This window comes from Corythoichthys intestinalis, chromosome 17 (assembly GCF_030265065.1).
Source record: "Corythoichthys intestinalis isolate RoL2023-P3 chromosome 17, ASM3026506v1, whole genome shotgun sequence".
Lineage (NCBI taxonomy): Eukaryota > Metazoa > Chordata > Actinopteri > Syngnathiformes > Syngnathidae > Corythoichthys > Corythoichthys intestinalis.
Genome location: NC_080411.1, coordinates 6,444,432 through 6,468,673, shown reverse-complemented (window position 1 = coordinate 6,468,673; position 24,242 = coordinate 6,444,432). Strand labels below are relative to the sequence as shown.

Below are 24,242 nucleotides of genomic sequence, written 5' to 3'. Positions count from 1 at the left end.
GTTAAATGGCTGCAGTATCATTTACTGAAAGCTCAACAAATACACTAGATGGCAATATTTAGTCACAATATACAAATTCACATTTATCCTTTAAGAATTACAAGTCTTTCTATCCGTGGATCCCTCTCACAGAAAGAATGTTAATAATGTAAATGCCATCTTGAGGATTTATTGTCATAATAAACAAATACAGTACTTATGTACTGTATGTTGAATGTATATATTCGTCAGAGTTTTATTTTTTTCTTAATGTATTGCCAAAATGTATATGATCGGGAAAAATTATCGGGAATGATTGGAATTGAATCGGGAGCAAAAAAAAAAAAAAAAAGCATTCGGAACGGGAAATATCGGGATCGGCAGATACTCAAACTAAAACAATCGGGATCGGATCGGGAGCAAAAAAACATGATCGGAACAACCCTACTCTGTAGGCTTTGTGGACTAAGGTAGGACTAAGGCAGAAATAAGACAAGGGTATGCATATACGCAGTGCACCGGTAATAAAAATACGTTTACTCATACTAAAAGAACTTTACTCAACTATGGTGACTTGCACCACAATTGCGTATACTTGCACTATGCTTTGCAACACGTACTTGCACTACGCGTACACATACTTGCACTACCAGCACGTGTACGTACTTGCACTACAAATACGTGTACTTGTGTAACCGGTGCCGCCCCACATTCCGCTCCCACCTCTGACTAGGCTGGGACACGAACCCGAGCGCCACGACACTTCCACTCGGCAGGTAGGGACGCTAACCACTGCGCCATAAAGCTCAAGCCAAATGTACAGCAGGGAGGTTTCCCTGCTCCACAACTGACCTGCGTGTACCTGTTACACTTGCACTAAAAGTACACGTACTACGAGTACGCGTACTTGCACTACGTTTACTTGCACTCCAAGTGCGTATACTTCCACTAAGTGTACTTGCATTAAAAGTAGGGGTACCTTCGCATACTTGCACTGCCAACACATGTACTTGCATTACAAGTACGCGTACTTGCACTAAAGTATGCATACTTGCACTACATGAACTTGTACTACAAATAGGTGTAACTTTGTGTACTTGTACTACCAGCATGTGTACTTGTAGTACAAGTGGACGTACTTGTACTAAAAATACATTTACTTATGAGAACAATTTTACTCAACTATGGTTACTTTCACAATAAGTTTGTGTACTTGCGTGTACTTGTACTACAAGTGCATGTACTTTCACTACAAGTGCGCGTACTTGCACCATGTGTACTTGTACTGTAAGTAGGTGCATACTTGCAATACCACTACATGTACTTTTGTGTAGTTGCACTACACGTGCGCGTACTTGCACTACACGTGCACGTACTTGCATTACACGTGCACGTACTTGCACTGCACGTACACGGACTTGCACTGCACGTACCTTCACATATTTGCACTACCAGTATGTGTACTTGTGTGAACTTGTACTACTAGCACTATCAGGTGTCAAGTGGTATTATTAACAAAAAAACAACTTTTTTCTACATATTCAATCCCCAATGTTAAATATGCTATTGTTTCAGTGTTTTTTTTCTTACAGGTATTTATAAAAAAAAAAAAAAAAATTAAAAAAAAAAAAATTTAAAAAAAAAAAAAAACTTTTTCTCTCCAACACCAGGGGGTGCTGCAGCACCAGAATGAAAAACGAACAAGTAGTCAATGAAGGGAAATGGAATTTTTGCCAAAATGCTAATTGACCATCATAAACATACTTTTATTTTATTAGGTACTATTGCTTGCATATTTCTTGGGTTACTTTAGTACCTAAAAAAAAAAAAGCAGGTATGTTTAGCGATTAGCATGTTAGCAAAAATACAGTTTCTGTTCAATATTTCATATGTTGGCATTTTGTGAAAATTTCTCTTCACTGTGATGGCACCTTTGAAGTCTGAAATTGTGGCTGGCAACAATGTAATGTGAAGAGACTTTGACAAAGGAATCCCCCCCAAAAAAAGAAAATGTATTTAATTAGAATGCATGCTAAATAGGGTATAAGTCTGGAGATTTGGCCAGACCCAAAATAAATAAATTTACTGTGTTTTTGTGGTGGTTTTGTCATTTTGTGGCAACAAGAAAAAGAATCTCCCAATCGGTTTTGGGTGCATCTTTTTTTTTTTTATATTACCAAGCCCAATTTTCTTTTTGATTTTTGAGGTCTCTCTGCCATCAGCCTGTCCCAGAAGAAGCCATTCAAGCCAAAGTGATGACATTCACTCCGTGTTTCACATATAAGTTTTTATGCTGAGGATTATGAGCAAATCAATAACTGTTTGAAGCATTAGCTTGGTTTAAATAAACAATGTGTTAGGACACACCTCAGTGACTAAACAATGTCACATGTTCAACTGGTTGCTCTCATAAAAAAAATATGCGAGTGAAAAGGAAAAGTACAATCCACGTTGCGAACATGATTCGTATAGATGGCTGTAAATAACAGCTAAAATGTTGATCTATTGTCGCTATAGTCATCTTTTTAGTTTGCAGATAAAATTAGGGAATTTGCTTCATTTTTCCATTCAACACAAATTCCACAATATTATATCACACACATTTGGATACAAAATAGAGTGTGCGGTAATTTATTTTAAACTCGATTTGAGTCTTTCAGCATTGCTGCCAAGTCATGTGGTGGCATCAAGGAGTGGTTACACTTTTTCTGATTTGACAAAACTTGTCTTTGTTTGCTGTAACATGTACAGCACAGGACAGGCCGCATGAATGGATGGAAGTGATGAAAAGAAAATCCTCAATTAAAGCCATACTCCATTATGTTTGTGTATGGTGATTCACATGAAGTCAATAATACCACGCCCTTTAGCCGTTTTCCTTCCATAGTACTAAATGAATGCTGTGGTCAGGCATGCTTGTTGCGAACACAAGTCCAGAGTCGTTGTCCCCATCCAAGCCATTGAGCCAAGATGTCACACCAGCCAGGAAACTGGATCCACGTTTAGATTTCCTGTATGGTGGTAAGGGCCAGCGGCCTGAAATTGACTCTGTCCTGAGATCCATCACGTAGAGGAAATGGTTGTCAAAAAGGAGTGCAAACACTTCACCAAAGCTCAACAAGGACAAGTTGGATGGATCCTGCGCTTTTATCACCCTGGCAGAAGAAAGACATGTCTTATTAAGTGATGGGAAAAAACATACCGTATCAAAGTGAGTGGCAAAATTGCAATTTCACTCCTTTTGCTCTCAGATTTTTATTTGTCAATTAGAAGTATATATTTTTATTGACTAAGGATGTCCCTGATCCAATCACGTGATCAAGAATCGAAGCCAATAACATCACTTTTCCCAGATCGGAATTGGGTGGAAAAGATCAGGTTTTTAAAATGTATTTAGTTATTTTTATTTTGAAGGAAACTCATTGCTTTTGACGGTGATAGACGTCCAATCCATTTTGACTGGAAGGGCAGCAATTGATCACCCGCCAGTCACATAGGATTGGACGTCTACCACCGTCAATGGAAGTGAAACATGACCACTCAATGCTAGACTTTAGTGCTGCAACGATTAATCGATTAACTCAATTAGAAAAAAGATTCGAAATAAATTCTGCTGCTTCGAGTATTGGTTTATTTAAAGTGGCGATGTAAGGGTTTTTGTTTGCATTTAGTTTCATTAATTTGGGTGGATACACTGCCCTCTAGTGGCGTCAGTGAATATGACAACTCATTTCACATGGCTGAATCCAGCTGCTCCCTGTTAAGACCAACATACGTTTTTGTTTGGGCTAATGTTTTTTTTAATGCATTTGTAATTTAGTTTATAGGTATATTCAGCTGTTTTTTGTGGGAATATGTGTTTGAACCATTTGTTAAGATCATTATTTTTTTTAAAAAAAAAAAAGCATTTTAGAGATTTTAAGCTAGCGGACTTTTGAAGTGTAAGTTAGCCAAATTCTCTTTTCTGGTACTTAGATCCTCATTTATTTATTAATTTTTTTTATACCATTTGAGGCTCTGCTAAAGTATTTTAAATGTTTGTGTTCCTTAACAAATTACTCGATTGTTCAAATTATCTACTTCATCGATTAATCAACTACTAAAATAACCGATAGCTGCAGCCCTATCAGACTTACCAGTTTAATAAAATCTAACGTCTGTCACTGCCAATGGCAGTGAATGACTTAAGGGCTACAAGCAACAAAATGTAGTCCAGAGGTATAAGATTTAGGGATGTCCCCGATCCAATCACGTGGTTGGAAATAGGGCCTAATCCTGTCATTTTTTGGAAGACTGGAAAGAGATAGGGATTTTAAAATTCTTTAATTGCCACTTTACACTAAGTTAATGGCCATGCCCAACTGCATATCATTTCACACACACAAATTGTAAGTGGAGTTGTTGGATAATTATTTTTTGCCCTACTACCGTATTGGCCCGAATATAAGAGCGTATTTTTGCATGGAAATAAGAATGAAAAAGAGGGGGTCGTCTTGTATTCGTGGTCTAGACGTTCTACCCATTCACGACGCTAGATGGCGCCAGATATCCTTGAAGCGATGTTCTGTCATGACAGATCTCAGCTACTCTGAAGTTTAACCAGTTTGCATTATTTTATTTTATTGCAATGTTTTTCCTTATTCAGATGTTTCAAGACTACAGTTACAGTTATACTTCACTTTGATGGTTAATGCAGTTATTGCAATTTTGTTGTTTTATCACAATAGATTGGCTTATTTACATTTCAAAAACCAGAAGCCATTTATTTATGAATGTGATTGCACTTTAGTTTACATATTTAAATGTTCAGATATTGAGATTTGAATGAGGCAAAATAACATGCTTTTTCTCTCAAATTTATTGTTATAATCATTTGTTTCTGATGTACTGTAATTATTTTCTGTATAAAACCTAATTTGGTGTTCAATAAGTATTTTTTCAAACTTGAGTCTTAAAAAAAGAGGGGGTCGTCTTATAATCAGGGCCATCTTATATTCAGGCCAATACGGTATGTACTTTAATAATGATCAATGTAACAACTTCAAGGTTTTCCAATAACAATTCTGTGAAAAATAAGCAAACGACTTCAACTGAAGTTATGGAAAAGTGCCTATATTGCACCACTATATTTATTGTTGAAATCAAAATAGTGCAAACATCAGTCTTTTTTTGGATCAAGTACAAAGTGCCAATAAGGCACTGCCATATCACAAATGGCTCATACAGTGCCTCTGGCTCAAAATAACAACAAATGTACACAGCTTCAGTATAGTTAATGAGGTATGTAATAAGTTTATAATTCATTATTTTTTTATCATTTAAAGTTCATTTAATCTTTGTACCATGAATGCAAATGGTCTGCTCACTCACATAACAAAAACCAAGGATCTTAGTTTGGAGATATCTAACGGTCAACAAGCATAACTGCTGTGCTAAGCTAAGACCAGCCCTTGTACAAAGGCATAAGGTTTCTACATTCACTTTGAAGGTGTTTACCTGAGAATCTCAAAACTGGCAAAGTCCCACTGATATACTCCGATATCAGAGCTGCAAACAATGTGGCGTCCGTCAAACTGCAAACGAGGTTGAAGGCTGATGCTGCGGTTTTCTGACACTGACAGTGTCTTTAAGCACTTACAGTTAATTTCTTTTCCTAAAGGCCAGACCTGAAAGGAGAGGTTATGTTTTGAGTCATGTCATGGCAAAGGTTTCAGACTTTACAATTCTAGGATACAACTCAAGGAAAAGCAAATCATCAATTTGACTGTAAATGTCGAACGTCAGAACAATGAAACCATTGTTCATATCCAGGTTGTCCCCGGTTTACGAACGAGTTCCGTTCCTGTGCTGGCGATGTATCCCGGAATTCCATGCAAGTCGGAATCAACCCTTTAAATACCTCAAAAATCGCTCTAAATTATATAAAAACTACCCAAAAACATGTATTATACATCATTGTACTGTACTACACTTGCAGAATGAAACTAAAATAAAATTAAATCAGGCTCATCTTCAATAACAGCAATTCAAATTTGCATTTATAAGTAGCTGCTGATACAGCAATAACAAACGATTAGCATGTATCACTTAGCGTTCGCTCATCATTAAAAAAAAAATCATGTGGCGCAGTAGTTGTCTTGGGACTGAAGGGTCAGCGGTTCGATTCCTGGCTACGACTACATTGTCGAATTGCCCGTGGGCAAGGCTGTAAGGTAAATGTGTGTTAAGGTGAAGTGCTTTGGGCATTGTAACAATTTATATATATGCGCTATATAAGTACGCTCCATTTTAGGGCTCGAATATTTTAGTAATCGAGTAATCGACTGAAAATTCTATCGATTAATCCAGTAATCGGATAAAACATTTTATTTTTTTTTTCAGGTAAAGAGCAATTATAAATATACATGAGAAAAAAGACATTTAATCCAATATTGAACCATTTTCAGTCAATCAATGTCTTTATTTTCGGTGTACATTGTTGAAAACAGCCAACAATTGCATCAGAGATGTGACTAGAAAAAAAATTCACTGCTTTCACTCAAAAAAGGTCTAGATCTTATTAAAAGAAACATATTTCTTACCTAAAAATGTAATTACGCTTGATAACACACATCACTTGAAAGCTACGTGTTTTTCCCACATGTTTCAATTTAATTTCCATTTGTGTCAAGCTATTTTTAAGTTTTAAGTTAGTCTAAACTGTAAGTACCGGTAGGATTTTGAGTTTTTGCAGTGTTCAAATAAATGTATGATACCTGCAGTATTGGAGCACATTTATTCAGTAATGACTACTGAGCTAAAACTGACAGTTAGCTTTATTATGTTTTAATTTTACACCCTCATCACTCTACAGCATTGTGTTTTTACAGATTAAATAAAGCCTGTATGTAAGACACGTTAGCCACGCACCGACAGTGGTCATAATCAATAGAAACCTAGCCCTCCGAAGGGCTAACGTTACGTGAGTGAGTGACAGTAACGTTTTATTTATTAGCGATGAGAAGTCTACTACTTAAAGATGACGGCTGTTTACTAACGCTGCCCAGATGCAGCCGAGCCTGTCATTTCGCATTTAGTCTTAAATGCATGCGATATCTATGAGACGCATCGGACACTACCTGCTACCAAACTAGCATCATGCGGGCGTAGATTTTAGCAACGTCGGCTTAGTTTGTAGCGGCTGTCGGCTGCGGTAAGTTTTTTTTTTTTTTTTTTTTAATTGCTTTTTCCTCTACGCACGCGACGTCAGCGCGTTTTCCCGTAGTAAAAGTAGTCCGGGCAAAATGCGTGATGCTTAGAGCTGGCAAAATTAAACGATTCCTTGAGGTGAATAAAATTACTCGGATCAGTTTTTAAACTCGAGTTACTCGAGTATTTGTTTCAGCTCTACTAAATTTACCCAAATATTCAACCACAATTGAAAACGCACAATAAACAGTACAAATGGGGTTATATTCAGTTGTCGTCTCAGGACGCTTCACAAGCAATGAATGTGTGCGCAAGCTGTCTTCTCTGTCACTCGGCTGCTCTGTGTGTGCGTGACGCGTGCATGGGGTGGGCAGGCGCGTATGTACATGCACTTGCTTCCTGCACCAAAATAAAAGCATGAATTACAAAACAAACGTCAACATTAAAAAAACAACAACAACAAAACAACGAGACGCAGGAGTCGTAAAGTCAAAATTGCGTAAGTCACGTTTTTCGTAACCCGGGAACTACCTGTACTGTATATATTTTCTGAAGTAATTTTCTCTAAACCCTGATCTATATCCTCTTTAACATCTGTGGAAAGAGCTGAAACTGTTACATAATACAGTGAGGACATTAGCATTACCTTAATTTCATACTTATCAGCACTTAGGAGGATGTAATCACCAGGACTGTGAACCACAGACTCCACTTCACTTTTCTGTAGTATCACCTGCACGGATAATTAATATTAAATAAGTCTGTCAACTTCAGAACAAGAATGTTGCTGGTTCAAATGCAGCTTGGACCAAATAACACTTTATTTTGTGGATCCTTATATGAAGGAGATGGACAATTCTGCTTGTCTTTGTTAACTTGAATAATAAGATTTTTTTAAATCAATCACTCCTTGTTAATTTTGAAAAGGACAGTATTCTGAGGCTTTACACTGTATTCATAATTGTACAAAGTCTACTAGGAAATGGACTTCTGTCAATGCTTAACCAAATATTCCAATTCACATCATTTCTTATGGTTAAATTACGTTGAATATGCATATTGGTTCGTTTTCAAATCCAGAACCAATTACAGTTGTGGTCAAAAGTTTACAAATGTACTGAAGTAAGAGTAGCATTACTTCTAAATAGGGCTGTCAAAATTATCGCGTTAACGGGCGGTAATTAATTTTTTAAATTAATCACGTTAAAATATTTGACGCATTTAAGGCACATGCCCCGGTCAAACAGATTAAAATGACAACACAGTGTCATGTCCACTTGTTCCTTGTGTTTTGTCGCCCTCTGCTGGCGCTTGGGTGCGACTGATTTTATGGGTTTCAGCACCATGAGCATTGTGTAATTATTGACATCAACAATGGCGAGCTACTAGTTTATTTTTTGTTTGAAAATTTTACAAATTTTATTCAAACGAAAACATTAAGAGGGGTTTTAATATAACATTTCTATAATTTGTACTAACATTTATCTTTTAAGAACAACAAGTCTTTCTATCCATGGATCGCTTTAACAGAATGTTGATAATGTTAATGCCATCTTATTGATATATTGTTATAATAAACAAATACAGTACTTATGTACAGTATGTTGAATGTATACAGTATATCCGTCTTGCGTCTTATCTTTCCATTCCAACAATAATTTACAGAAAAATATGGCATATTTTATAGATGGTTTGAATTGCGATTGATTACGACTAATTTTTAAGCTGTAATTTACTCGATTAAAACATTTTATCATTTGACAGCCCTACTTCTAAACAATGATACTCAAGACAAAGTTAAAGTAGTCCTCCAAAAATTTACTCAAGTACAAGTATTCATTGAAAAGAATACTCAAGTAATGAGTAACATTGTGAGTGACTGCTTACAATGTCAGATTTTTTTTTTTTTTTTTTTTTAAGAAATAATGGTACTTTTTTTTTCTCAGCGACACTTCATCTACAGTGCCTTGCAAAAGTATTCGGCCCCCTTGAACCTTGCAACCTTTCGCCACATTTCAGGCTTCAAACATAAATATATAAAATTTTAATTTTTTTGTCAAGAATCAACAACAAGTGGGACACAATCGTGATGTGGAACAAAATTTATTGGATAATTTAAAAATTTTTAATAAATAAAAAACTGAAAAGTGGGGCGTGCAATATTATTCAGCCCCCTTGCATTAATACTTTGTAGCGCCACCTTTTGCTCCAATTACAGCTGCAAGTCGCTTGGGGTATGTTTCTATCAGTTTTGCACATCGAGAGACTGACATTCTTGCCCTTCCTTCCTTGCAAAACAGCTCGAGCTCAGTGAGGTTGGATGGAGAGTGTTTGTGAACAGCAGTCTTCAGCTCTTTCCACAGATTCTCGATTGGATTCAGGTCTGGACTTTGACTTGGCCATTCTAACACCTGGATACGTTTATTTTTGAACCATTCCATTGTAAATTTGGCTTTATGTTTTGGATCATTGTCCTGTTGGAAGATAAATCTCCGTCCCAGTCTCAGGTCTTGTGCAGATACCAACAGGTTTTCTTCCAGAATGTTCCTGTATTTGGCTGCATCCATCTTCCCGTCAATTTTAACCATGTTCCCTGTCCCTGCTGAAGAAAAGCAGGCCCAACCATGATGCTGCCACCACCATGTTTGACAGTGGGGATGGTGTGTTCAGGGTGATGAGCTGTGTTGCTTTTACGCCAAACATATCGTTTTGCATTGTGGCCAAAAAGTTCAATTTTGGTTTCATCTGACCAGAGCACCTTCTTCCACATGTTTGGTGTGTCTCCCAGGTGGCTTGTGGCAAACTTTAAACGAGACTTTTTATGGATATCTTCAAGAAATTGCTTTCTTCTTGCCACTCTTCCATAAAGGCCAGATTTGTGCAGTGTACGACTGATTGTTGTCCTATGGACAGACTCTCCCACCTCAGCTGTAGATCTCTGCAGTTCATCCAGAGTGATCATGGGCCTCTTGGCTGCATCTCTGATCAGTTTTCTCCTTGTTTGAGAAGAAAGTTTGGAAGGACGGCCGGGTCTTGGTACATTTGCAGTGGTCTGATGCTCCTTCCATTTCAATATGATGGCTTGCACAGTGCTCCTCGAGATGTTTAAAGCTTGGGAAATCTTTTTGTATCCAAATCCGGCTTTAAACTTCTCCACAACAGTATCTCGGACCTGCCTGGTGTGTTCCTTGGTTTTCATAATGCTCTCTGCACTTTAAACAGAACCCTCAGACTATCACAGAGCAGGTGCATTTATACGGAGACTTGATTGCACACATTTGGATTCTATTTATCATCATCGGTCATTTAGGACAACATTGGATCATTCAGAGATCCTCACTGAACTTCTGGAGTGAGTTTGCTGCACTGAAAGTAAAGGGGCTGAATAATATTGCACGCCCCACTTTTCAGTTTTTTATTTGTTAAAAAAGTTTAAATTATCCAATAAATGTTGTTCCACTTCACGATTGTGTCCCACTTGTTGTTGATTCTTGACAAAAAAATTAAATTTCATATCTTTATGTTTGAAGCCTGAAATGGATTCAAGGGGGCCGAATACTTTTGCAAGGCACTGTATATGAACTGTTATTATTATACTGTACACATTATATGTATTGTATTATGTGGTCATATAAGGCCAAAGAAATACACCAAAATCATGGAATTCAAAACGAGAAAAATGAAACACCACCGGTCCAAAGAGCATGAGTGCCCTGTAGTGGAGAAAAAATGTTGCTACTTCTGATTGGAGTCATGTGGTTATTGTTGTGATGTTTTATTGGTGAAACAGACAACTACTGTTGGCTTCTCTGGCAAAAATAGAGTCAATGTGTAGAATAAAAAGTGGAAAATGTAACGACTGTAGCGTAGTCCAAAGTAACGGAGTAGTGTTTTTTCTTCACCAATCTACTGAAGTAAAAGTATTGCACGGTAAAACTGCTCTAAGAAGTAATTTTTCCTGAAAAAGTCAATTAAATGTAACTGAGTAAATGTAACCCGTTACGACCCACCTCTGGTTACAGTATTTCGCTAAGATTTTTCTCAGAAAGAGTGACTGGAACAGATGATGTGATGAAAAACATTCATGAAGTTTGGTTCTATTAAGGCTATTATGGGTTAACAGGAAACGTGACAAAATCTGTCGGGTCAAAATTATACATACATTAATGCTATACATGTTCTTTGGCTAATTTCACTTCAGTCAGGTTCTTTTGGTAACCATCAACTAGCTCCAGCTTGAATCTTTGACAAGTCCTATTGACAGAATTACTGTAGTTCAAAATTTGCACCACAGCTGTCAGTTCGTAACTCAAGGTTTCACTTGTCAATGTGTGATGGAAACTTTAAATATTGGCCAAGTCATTAGAAATCCGTGAAGCAGAGATTACAGAAATTTTGGGTTTAAAAAAACGGACAAATCCTGATATTGACGGAAAACACGAGACTGTACAAGTTCTTGAAAAACCTCAAAATTGTATGCAGACCTTGGTAACCCATTCAGTATGTCCAGTCAGCGTGTTGAGACAGGCGCCGGCAGCCAAAGCCCAGACCTTCACAGTGAAGTCAGCAGAGCCGCTTACCAGCATGTCCATCTCATCATTGTAGTCCACACTGAAAACTGAGCACACATAAAACAAATCATCCAAATTAAGATGAATACATCTTGTAATTTTGTGCCATAAATGAAAAAAACAAAACAAAAAGGGTCACGGTTAAAGGTGCTATGACTTTAAAATCCACCCATCCGTTCATATTTTGGACACAAATTAATCCAATTGAGCGATAGAAAAGGCTTAATAATGGAATCAGAGCCTTATTAGTCTTCCTTTCTCAACTGCCATGGCCACGGCCACAAAAAATCTCAGAACAGAATGAGGTGCAAATTTTTGCACTCTGCTAGCATGCTACCGATACATTTTTTATTCTGTTGTTGCCATGTGACCGTTTAGCAGAGGTGGGTCGTAACGCATCACATTTACTCAATTACGTTTACTTGAGTAACTTTTTTTTTTTTTTTCCCCCAAAATGTACTTCTAAGAGTAGTGTTACCATGCCATACTTTTTACTTTTACTTGGGTAGATTTGTGAAGAAGAAACGCTCCTCTTACTAAGCTACCATGGGCTATATTAGTTGTTACATTTTTTCCTCTTTATTCTACCTATTCAATTTTACTTTTTTTTTTTTTGCCAGTGACGCTAACAGTTGTGTTACCAGTTTCACCAATGGGACCAATAATCACGACTCCATTATACCAATCACATTCCAGGTTGCAGTTCTATGATCACGCCGGCCTGTTCAATCACGTGGCATCTTTAAAGCAGCATAAAAAATGAAGTATTTGACATAGAGTGCTGCCCGCAACATGACTCGAGTCGAAAACGCGGATTTTAACCTCTCTCCCAGTTTTAATAGGCACCGATTGACGACGGAAAACCGGAGATATGATCCTTTTAATTTCATAACAGGAGCTATGAAGGAACTATTCACTATTCAAACTCGGAACTATTTTCTCCACTAGAGGGAGCTCATGCTCTTTGGACGAATGATGCTTCACTTCTGTTCATTTTTTTTTCTCTGGTCGTATTTTTTTCTGGAATTCTTTGGCGTAATGTGGTTATGTAATATGTTATAGTACAGTATAATAATAGCAGTTCATATAGATGAATAGATTGTTTTTTTTGTTTTTTTTTATATCAAACAGCGTGAGCAGTTACAATGTTACTCACGACTTGAGTAGTTTTTTACTTTAATACTTTTTACTTGTTGCTGTTTTGGGTGGATTAACTATGAAATGGTAAAGAACAGGCAGATTTTAGTGCCAAATTCTTTTTCTACATGTATAAATCGACATTTGTGCTGTCATTTTCAGTTTTTGACATGGTCCACATTTCATAGCACCTTTAAAATTGGCTTGCAATCACTATTCTGTATTTGCAGATCAGTAGCATCTAATCATGTTTTGTTAAAAGATGGTTATGTGTATTGATAATAATTAGGGCTGTCAAACGATTAAAATTTTTGATAGAGTTAATCACAGCTTAAAAATTAATTACTCGTAATTAATCGCAATTCAAACCATCTATAAAATATGCCATATTTTTCTGTAAATTATTGTTGGAATGGAAAGATAAGACACAAAACGGATATATACATTCAACATACTATACATAAGTACTATTTGTTTATTATAACAAATCAACAAGATGGCATTAACAATATTTACATTCTGTTAAAGCGATCCATGGATAGAAAGAGTTGTAGTTCTTAAAATATAAATGTTAGTACAAGTTATAGAAATTTTATATTAATTTTTTCGTTCTAATAAAATTTGTAAAATTTTCAATCAAAAAATAAACTAGTAGCTCGCCATTGTTGATGTCAATAATTACACAATGCTCATGGTGTTGAAGCCCATAAAATCAGTTGCACCCTAGCGCCAGCAGAGGGTGACAAAACACCAAAAAACAAAAGTAACAAGTGCACATGACACTGTGCTGTCATTTTAATCTGTTTGAGCCGGGCATGTGCGTTAAATGCGTCAAATATTTTAACTAGGGCTGTCAAACGATTAAAAATTTTAATCGAGTTAATCACAGCTTAACAATTAATTAATCACAATGCAAACCATCTATAAAATATGCCATATTTTTCTGTAAATTATTGTTGGAATGGAAAGATAAGACACAAAACGGATATATACATTCAGCATGCTATACATAAGTACTTTATTTGTTTATTATAACAAATCAACAAGATGGCATTATCATTATTTACATTCTGTTAAAGCGATCCATGGATAGAAAGATTTGTACTTCTTAAAAGATAAATGTTAGTACAAGTTATAGAAATTTTATATTATGTTAATGTTTTCCTTTTAATAAAATTTGTAAAATTTTCAATCAAAAAATAAACTAGTAGCTCGCCATTGTTGATGTCAATAATTACACAATTCTCATGGTGCTGAACCCCTAAAATCAGTCGCACCCAAACGCCAGTAGAGGGCGACAAAACTCCAAAAAACACAAGTAACAAGTGCACATGACTCTGAGCTGTCATTTAAAACTGTTTGAGTGGGGCATGTGCGTTAATTGCGTCAAATATTTTAACGTGATTAATTAAAAAAATAATTACCGCCCGTTAACGCGATAATTTTGACAGCCCTAATTTTAAAATGATTAATTAAAAAGATTAATTAACGCCCATTAACGCAATAATTTTGACAGCCCTAAAAATAATACTAACACCAAGAATGTCAGCCTGGAATTGACCACTCATAAGCTATCTAATTGTTATTCTGAACCTAGAGAGATGCAAATGAGGGGTCTGACGATGCTCCTTGCGAAAGTCAATTTTAATGTTGCACAACTGCCAGCAGATGGCAGTGATGCACCATATTCAGATCAGTCCCATTTATGAGTCTACATGAAAGTTTTCGTGTCTCTATTGGTAAAATACTCAAAAGCTCTGTCTCTAACTCTAGAAGGTTGATAAAGAGAAGTGAATAATCTCAGCAGACTAACAGATCGAGCAAGATAGTATATTACACGTGGTCTTTGTGGGCATCCTGGTGCCCAAGCATTCTCTCAATGAGCCTAAAGACGTTTGAGCATATTTTAACCAACCTGCTCCTGTGTGGCCACGGAACTGCTGAATTTTGTTCCCTGTGCTCCACTCCCAGCATGCAATAGTATTGTCAAAGGATCCGGTCACAAGCTTCTGCTCATCAAACTTGACTGTGGCACAGGTGTGTGTCTGAATTCCATAAATGCACTGCCCAGTACGAACATCCCATAACTTTGCAGAGAGATCATCAGATCCTGGGAAAAGAGCCAACATAGAGTAAGTATAGCCATGCTACAAAAATACCAATTCACTATATAATCTAAATGTCTTTGAAGATTTTAGGTATATAGTGAGGAATCCTGAAATAATTCATCTTTAGTTTAAAGATGGTTATGTTAATTATGTGGTGGAGTCCATGATTTGTTGCCAAAGTAGCATTTATTTTGTTTTAACCAATTTAAAAGTCAGAAATTCATAACTGTAATGCGTCCATGAAAAGCTTTGATGTTTTCACCTCTATATAGCATCATAAATACTCAATTTCAATTAAAAAATATATTAATACATTTGCAAGTATTTCTGACCCATAATGCACCACAACGGAGGCAAGACAAAAGATGGCTGCAAGGTAAGATTGTTTGTCCTTTGTCTTTTTAAATCTTGTTAAATGCGAAGTTTTGAATGCTTACTTCCCCACCATAGGTGATCAATACCATAAGGTGTAATATTACATGTTTTTAGACATTCGTAAATTAGATACTTAACTGTAAATAAAACATTTGAGAGCTCAATTTGTAGATGAAACATGGTTTCTACAGGTATCAGCAAATCCCATTTAATGCTTTTTAATGTCACTTTTAATGCCTTTAAACTAGGGCTGTCAAACGATTAAAATTTTTAATTGAGTTAATTACAGCTTAAAAATTAATCGTATTAATCGCAATTCAAACCGTCTATAAAATATGCCATATTTTTCTGTAAATTATTGTTGGAATGGAAAGATAAGACACAAGACGGATATATACATTCAACATACGATAAATAAGTACTGTATTTGTTTATTATAACGATAAATCAACAAGATAGCATTAACATTATTAACATTTTCTTCAAGCGATCCATGGATAGAAAGACTTGTAGTTCTTAAAAGATAAATGTTAGTGCAAGCGATAGAAATTTTAAATTAAAACCCCTCTTAATGTTTTCGTTTTATTAAAATTTGTAAAATTTTCAATCAAAAAATAAACTAGTCGCTCGCCATTGTTGATGTCAATAATTACACCATGCTCACTCATTGTGCTGAAACCCATAAACTCATTTGGGCCCAAGCGCCAGCAGAGGGCGCCAAACACCAAATAACAAGTAACAAGCGGACATTACACTGCTGTCATTTTAATCTGTTAGAGCAGGGCATGTGCGTTAATTGTGTCAAATATTTTAACTAGGGCTGTCAAACAATTAAAAATTTTAATCGAGTTAAATTACAGCTTTAATTTTTTTACAGCATTAATCGTAATTAATCGCAATTAATCGCAATTTAAACCATCTATAAAATATGCCATATTTTTCTGTAAATTATTGTTGGAAGGGAAATATAAGAAACAAGATGGATATATACATTCAACATACGATACATAGGGACTGTATTTGTTTATTATAACAATAAATCAACAAGATGGCATTAACATTATTAACATTGTTAAAGCTATCCATGGATAGAAAGACTTGTAGTTCTTAAAAGATAAATGTTAGTACAAATTATAGAAATGTTATATTAAAACCCCTCTTAATGTTTTCGTTTGAATAAAATTTGTAAAATTTTCAATCAAAAAATAAACTAGTACCCCGCCATTGTTGATGTCAATAATTACTTACATAATGCTCATGAGTGCTGAAGCCTATAAAATCAGTCGCACCCAAGCGCCAGCAGAGGGCGGCAAAACTCCATAAAACACAATTAACGTGGGCATTTCAATGTACTGTCATTTAAATCTGTCTGAGCGGGGCATGTGCGTTAATTGCATCAAATCTTTTAACGTGATTAATTTAAAAAATTAATTATCACCCATTAACGTGATAATTTTGACAGCCCTAATTACCACCCGTTAACACGTTAATTTTGACAGCCCTACTTTAAAACAATTTAATGCCCAAAAACTGCAGTCTCGCACACACAAACTTTTAAGTAGAATTATTCGATATTGAATTTTTAACAAATAACCGATATCCCAATATTACTCCGAAAATCCGATACAGACATCAAACTGATTTAACATATTACGGCTAATTGTACTTTGATGCACTACTGGATATTTTATTAACTATAAATGTAACAACTTCAAGGTTTTTCCAATAAACATTCTGTGAAAAATAAGACAACAACTTCAACTGAAGTTATGGAAAAAGTGCCTATATTGCACCACTATATTTATTGTTAAAATCAAGATAATGCAAACATCAGTTTTTGGGATCAAGTGCAACTGCCAATAAGGCACTGCCATATCAAATACGGCTCACACAGTGCTTCTGGTTCAAAATAACCATAGAGTACACAGCTTCCGTGCAGTGAATGAGGTACGTCATGAGTTTATAATTCATTATTTCTCAATAACTTATTGTTCATTTAATGTTTGCAGCATGAATGCAAATTGTCTGCTCACATAACAAATCCCAAGCATCTAAGTTTGGAGAATCTAATGGTCAATAAGCATAACTGCTATGTTAAGCTGTGACCAGCCCTTAAAGTATGGCTCATTCTTGGATTTAACTCCTGAATGAGTTTGTGAAATATTGGCATTTCTTTAGAATACAAGACTGACGACTGAACATGGACCAAAAAATACCTTACCATTGGAATTAACTCTCATTAAAACTAAAATAAAAGCATTTTGCCTAACGACATATATATTACTTGAATTGTAAACATCCTACAATTTCTGCAATGGCATATAAAGTTTTTAGCAGCTGCATAGTTAGTGGTTGATCATTTAACATATTGTAAATCAAGTTTTAGGTAACAGCACACTGTACCTGTGCAGAGAAGACCATCCTTATAATACAGAGCATACACGCGAGCACTGTGACCAATTAGTGAGGATGTCTCAAAGGCCTTCTGATCCTTCAGCTGCACCATACGCAGTTTAGCCTTAATGTAGACACCCTTCCAATGGGAAGCATCCTGAATGGACTCATCAATCTTCCACCCCAGCTCCCGACAAACATTCTGCCACACTTCTGTGCATGAATTTATCACCTAAAGAGAGAAGAAAACTTGTTGGAAAGTTTGAACAACCTCAATTGACAAAAGAAACAAACATGAAAACATCTTGTCTGTAATGTATACAGATATATATAGAGGTGCAACATATAATCAATTAATCGAGAGCTAATCGATTAGCAAATTAATGGACAACTATTTTGATAACCAATTTATGGTTCAGGACCTTCTTCACCTTAAACTTGTCTAAATTATTGAAATTATAACATACAGTGCCCTCCATAATTATTGGCCCCCTTGGTTAAGATGTGTTTGTTAGCTTCTACGTTATAACACGGTCCCAGTGCTTTGGTAAATGAGACCAAGATTGAGCTTTTTGGCAACAAACACTAAGTGGGTCTGGCGTGCCACGAAAGATGCGCATGCTGAAAAGCACCTCATTCCCACTGTGAAGTATGGGGGTGGGTCAATGATGCTGTGGGGCTGTTTCGCTTCCAAAGGCCCTGGGAACCTTGTTAGGGTACTTAGTATCACGAATGCTTTGAAATACCAGGACATCTTAAATCAAAATCTGTTGTCCTCTGCCCGAAAGCTGAAGATGGGTCATCACTGGGTCTTTCAGCAAGAAAATGATCCTAAACATATGGCCAAATCCACACAGAAATGGTTCACCAGACACAAAATCAAGCTCCTCCCATGGCCATCTCAGTCCCCAGACCTTGTTTTGTTGGCAAAAGGGAGTTGTACAAAGTATTAACACCAGGGGTGCTAATAATTGTGACACACATTATTTGATGTCAAATAATTATTTCTTTATGTGGGATTTCCCCCCCCACTGAATAAATGCACTTGTATTGAAGGTTGGATTTTTCTCTCTTTTTCCATTAAGGTCACATATTACAGGTATTTGAATAAAAGAAAAATTATTAGAAGCTAAAACACATCTTAACCAGGGGTGCCAATAATTTATGAAGGGCACTGTATTTGATGATAGCAGTATTCAAAAAATTATACAAAACAATAAAACAAAAGAATAACAAAACCGTTCATGATAAGTCTTTAAATAATAATGAAATCATTTGTGTAATGTGCCTTCTGCCCATTTCACTTTTTCCTGTGATGCAATAATTTAACCAAAGACCCTAGTCTCACTCACCACCCAGCAGACCAGCGAGCTACCCAAAGGTGCTATTTTTAGCCTCCGCAATCGAGCGGCGTTACAGTGACAAGTCAACTTTATGAAAAGACAAAAGCCCTCCGAGTCACAACAAATAAAAGAGAGCAAAGACGTGAAGAAAAACAGAGGTTTGTTGTGATGATTTTTTTCAACAGCATAAGCACGTAGACTTAGCGCAACTGCAAGCTAGCAGTTATTTACATAGAGTTTATAGGACTTAGTGCTAAAGCAAAATTATACTGTATTATTAGCCAGGCTGTTGTTTTAGAAATATTTTCAGTATTCAGCCAGCTGGGGATTAGTTTCAGTTAAATTTACTCCTCCTCCAATTTTAGAGAAATTTGGACAAAGTGCATGGGAGACTAAAATTGTCTTGCTTATTTTCATGTGATGTGAACCTTGTGTTAAATTGTGCTTTTCAAATAAATTTGCTTTGCCTAAAAGTGCCATGGTTAATTAAATAAATACACCATTAAATATGGAATTAATAATTTCAAAGTTCTGTGGTATGGGGGAGTATGAAATTAGCTATTTTTTATGTCCCAAAAATGCAGGGAGAAATCCCTCGCTTGCAGCTGCAGGGCTCACCCCACCCCTTCTGGTTGTTGTTCAGTTGCAGTGATTCAGCTGTGCTACACGATGGCTGGAGGAGGTGAAACGCCTGAACTTTTTCCCCCATCGAAGAAAAGTAAGTCGCTGGTATGTGAATACTTCGGCTACAGATTAATTACAGACGGTCGAGGCTTAGAGGAGGACCAACCAACGTGTACAACATGTTTGCGGTGCGTTGCTGCCAAGGACACAATACCTCCAATACGATTTTTCATTTATACAAAATTAAAGGTGAGTAAACACCGTCATGAACGTTTCCCACCAGCTACGAGAGTTAACGCCAGCGTGTTTAGCAGTGGTAAAACATGTTTTTTTTTTTTCTCTCTGGCAACTATCTGTGTTGAGAAACGGAGCGTGTGTATATTGTAAACATGATACGAGTCATACACACGTGTTTTTTATGGAAAACAATTCAATATTTTTTGTTCTGATCGTAATAACGTTCAGCTGTGGCTCTGGGTTTAGGCTCACCTAAAGAACTGCATTTATTTTATTTACAATTTTTTATTTTTATTTTAACTTCACATTATACTTATTTTCCAATTTGCTAATATGTTTTGAAAAATAAAAATCCCGTTCAATGAAAAAAAGTTTTTTCATTCAAACCCAGATATCTCGAAGTAACACATTTTACAGCTGTAATTGCAATACCATAATATTTTGGTTTAAGGTTATCATACCGGCAGGATATCTTACCGGCACATGCCTACTCCTGACCTATACAGACCTCAAACTAAATTGAGATGCATCACTTCGACATATTTCCCTGACAGCCACTAGTAATTTCCTATTAATCTTGGTTTTGGTGGCATGTTGTGGCACCTTATTCCGGTGAAAACACAGCAACGCAACTGAATTGGACAATCGGGAAAAAAGTACAGCACCTTCCACTCACACTTGGTGATTAACTCTTATGCACAAACCAACTACTGACATTCGAAAATCAATGGTGCGTCTTTTGTGACCTGTGCCATCGAACAACTACAATTTATAAATGTGGTCTATGTAAGTATAAAAAAATCATCTCAATTACAGCTGCCAGACACCAAGAGAGCAATCTGAACACGACTTAACAATATAAACATGTGCAGGGTTTGGTAACTGTTTTAACTAACAATATCTATCTTACACATCTTTAAAAAATATATATAGAATAGTGGTGATATTTACTTTGTTCCATTGCTTGCAGACAAGGCAGCAAGTGAGTAAGGTCTGTGGATCTAACCAGCGCAGCAAATAGAAAGCCAGTTCCAGAGGCAGAAGTCGCAGAAAATCACGTTTCAGCAGTGCTTCCAAGCCATTAGACAAATGGCGAAGCTGGGCAGCACCACTAAGGGATATGATGTGGTCCAAAGATTGGTTGCGCTGCTGGTCGTTCAGTGTAAGGAAAGTGGCAGAGACGGACTCCAGCCACCTCTGAAAATCTGCCTTCTCCATGAGTTGTCATTAGCGCAACCTGCAATAGCAAAAAGAACAGGACGGTGCCAGAGATTATTATGTCAAATTCATTTACTCTTTTTATATTAAACATATATCACATTAGGGGTGTGACAATACATCGAAATGGTGATATATCGTGATACTTTGCATCCCAAAAGGTTATCGATGCGCTCATGCCAAGAATCGAGATATCGTTTTGAAAAGGTATCAATGTTAAAAAAATAAAATAAAATAAAGAAGAAGGAAACAATAAGTTGCTACCAAAATCTTACTACATAACAGTGTTTCAGTTAACTCAATGGCAGGCATTGACAGTCACTTTTTCCGATTTTTAGGGCATTTACAGGTCACTTTCTTTTCATCTTAGGACATTTACAGATAACTTCCTTTTGAGTTTGAGTCACTGCCTATTCATTTGTGGGATTCCCGGCTCAGTTCCTGTTCTGTAACCCAAAATCAATAGGAAGTGCTCATAAAATGCCCCCAAATCAACAGGAAGTGACTGAAAATGACCTAAAATGGCCCAAAATCACCTCCTTGCCTGGCATTAATTGGCTGCCACTGATAATCTATAGAAGTGGGAGGGGCCTGTTTGAAGTGGGAGGGGTTAATTTGCTGCCACCCTCCCAGTTCAAATGGACTGGACATAAACTTACAGCAGAAGGATGAATATAGCTTGTTTTTTCTGTTTATTAGTTTTTACGTAGTATGATTTCCTGACCAATGGATTGATAATCGCTGTATCGCTATATCGTGAGATCATCGTTATCGTGAGCTTTATATCGGAAATCGTATCGTATCGTGGGGTACCAAGAGGTTCCCACCCCTATACCACATAATGTAATGATAAGATTAGCTCAAAAAATATATTGGTGATTGCATTTCTGTGCAATTTTAATGATCTGCGTTCCAACAGCCCGTAGCAGTACATGATGGCACTGCTAGTTTAGAATTTCAATACTATCAATTTATATTTTAGGTAATTTTATTTTATACACTTAAACGACTCTCATAATACATTTCCAGACTACCTATAGAAATCCACAGAATATTTTTTTACATAAAGCGAAGGCTTAATTTATAGCGTTCAATATTTTACCATAAAATCATAAATAGCACAAAAAAAGACTATTAGTTTATGACACGATTGTAGCGTCTCTGTGAGTGCATTGAAAATCTGAGTTTAATGTGAGCAATGTAACAAGCACGGTTCTACAAAGAGAACAGATAGCATTATCGTTGAACAATAAAAACGATTATGCAAAAAGTACTTACCGGAAAGTGGAAATCCTTATCGCCATATTTCTGCCATAGTTATTTTACTGAATAGTCTTCTGCAGGAAGGTAACCTGCCAGCAGTCAAGTTGAAATGCTTGCTCAACTAAGCTAGCTTTGTTGCTATCGTTAGCTTATCCACCATGATAAAGGAAGCATATTCTTCTGTCAGAAAACGTTACATAATGCATCTAGTAGTGTGGCGTGGCGTCGCGTAAATTTTCCATGTGCTATCGGAGAGAAATACTCCCTGCGAATCCGAAATTCTAATGGTAGACTGTTTCAACTGGCTACTGTTGCAGATGTTTCCATTGGAATTGCAATTTTCACCACACTGGCAGATTCGACACGCGGCGTCGACAGGAAAAAAAGATTAAAAAAAAAAAAAAAAAAAAAGCACACACACACACGCCCACTGTTGGACTAAAAAAGTTATTTAATATTTTTTGTCTGTCATTTCAGAAAGTGACACTATTATTGTTGGAATGGAAAGATGAGACAAGACGGATATATACATTCAACATACTGTACATAAGTACTGTATTTGTTTATAAAACAATAAATCAACGAGATGGCATTAACGTTAACATTCTTTTAAAGAGATCCATGGAGAGAAAGACTTGTAGTTCTTAAAAGATAAATGTTAGTACAAGTTATAGAAATCTTATATTAAAACCCCTCTTAATGTTTCGTTTTAATAAAATTTGTAAAAAATTCAATCAAAAAATAAACTAGTAGGTCGCCATTGTTGATGTCAATAATTACACAATTCTCATGGTCGTAAAATCAGTCGCACCCAAGTTGTTTATTATAAAAATAAATCAACAAGATGGCATTACCATTATTAACATTCTGTTAAAGCGATCCATGGGTAGAAAGACTTGTAGTTCTTAAAAGATAAATGTTAGTACAAGTTATAGAAATTTTATATCAAAACCCCTCTTAATGTTTCGTTTTAATAAAATTTGCAAAAATTTCAATCAAAAAAATAAACTAGTAGGTCGCCATTGTTGACGTCAATAATTACACAATTCTCATGGTCATAAAATCAGTCGCACCCAAGCGCCAGCAGAGGGCGACAAAACCCCAAAAAACACAAGTAACAAGTGCACATGACCCTGAACTGTCATTTTAATCTGTTTGAGTGGGGTATGTGCGTTAATTGCGTCAAATATTTTAACACGATTAATTAAAAAAATTAATACAGCCTGTTAACGCGATAATTTTGACAGCCCTAAAAATAACATGTATTGCAGTAGATTTTTGATGATTATAGCTTATATAATGGAAACCTAACTTTTAAAGTATCTTAAGCACAATCGTCAGGCTTATGAAAAGTATGTTCTTTTCTCAATATAGGCTACTCGGTTGTCTGAGCCTCCTTTTGCATGAACAAGCATGAGTCTGCTACAACACACTATAGGCTGAAGGTTCTAGCTTTGGGGTCCTCAATTAGCGGACCGCGGTCGCACACCTCTCTGCGGATCCAGAGCAAATGGCACTTTTCAACAAAAAACACAAAACAAAACAAAAGAAAAAAACTTTTTTTTAACATATATTATTTGACTGTATCGCCGATCTATCGCTATGCGCTACTATTCTATCGCTAAATTCTGTTTCATTTTTAGTAAAATATCATTTTCCCACTTGTCTTGTCATCTCTATGACAATAATTCGCTGATTGGCTGAGAAAGCCTGCATGGATGTGCTGATTGGTTGAGAGTGTGCATGTTGCTCGCTAGAGTGGAAGGACGTTAGCAGTGTGAAACAGAAGCAGCACCCAGCACTTT

The 24,242-nt window shown here is 36.3% G+C and overlaps 2 protein-coding genes across 4 annotated transcripts in view; one reads left to right on the top strand and one right to left on the bottom strand.

Moving 5' to 3' along the window:
• Positions 1-1,759: 1,759 nt before the first annotated feature.
• fbxw2 (F-box and WD repeat domain containing 2) lies at positions 1,760-22,817 on the bottom strand. The gene is made up of 8 exons (XM_057819006.1): positions 22,453-22,817; positions 20,908-21,193; positions 17,762-17,984; positions 14,791-14,985; positions 11,652-11,785; positions 7,814-7,900; positions 5,476-5,645; positions 1,760-3,134 (listed from the first exon to the last, which is right to left on the bottom strand). The coding sequence occupies exons 2-8, from the start codon at positions 21,172-21,174 to the stop codon at positions 2,846-2,848; spliced, it is 1,365 nt and encodes a 454-aa protein (XP_057674989.1). The 5' UTR covers positions 21,175-21,193; positions 22,453-22,817; the 3' UTR covers positions 1,760-2,845.
• Positions 14,846-24,242, top strand: part of LOC130905513 (SWI/SNF-related matrix-associated actin-dependent regulator of chromatin subfamily B member 1-like) — a 27,381-nt gene continuing 17,984 nt past the window's right edge. Inside the window, exons 1-2 of one of the 3 annotated variants that reach the window (XM_057819011.1) lie at positions 14,915-15,007; positions 19,739-19,813. Coding sequence is in view for 1 of the 3 variants with exons in the window: in XM_057819009.1 (XP_057674992.1) it covers positions 21,077-21,118 (42 nt within the window). In the remaining 2 variants the exon portion in view is untranslated. The other 2 variants (XM_057819010.1, XM_057819009.1) reach the window with 2 other exon arrangements.

Excerpts from the sequence above, each read along its gene's own strand:
- fbxw2 (XM_057819006.1), bottom strand. The coding sequence starts at position 21,174 with ATGGAGAAGGCAGATTTTCAGAGGTGGCTGGAGTCCGTCTCTGCCACT. Across the intron at positions 17,985-20,907 it reads TCTGCAAGCAATGGAACAAA|GTGATAAATTCATGCACAGA; the intron begins GTAAATATCACC and ends TTCTCTCTTTAG. Across the intron at positions 5,646-7,813 it reads CTGATAAGTATGAAATTAAG|GTCTGGCCTTTAGGAAAAGA; the intron begins GTAATGCTAATG and ends CTCTCCTTTCAG.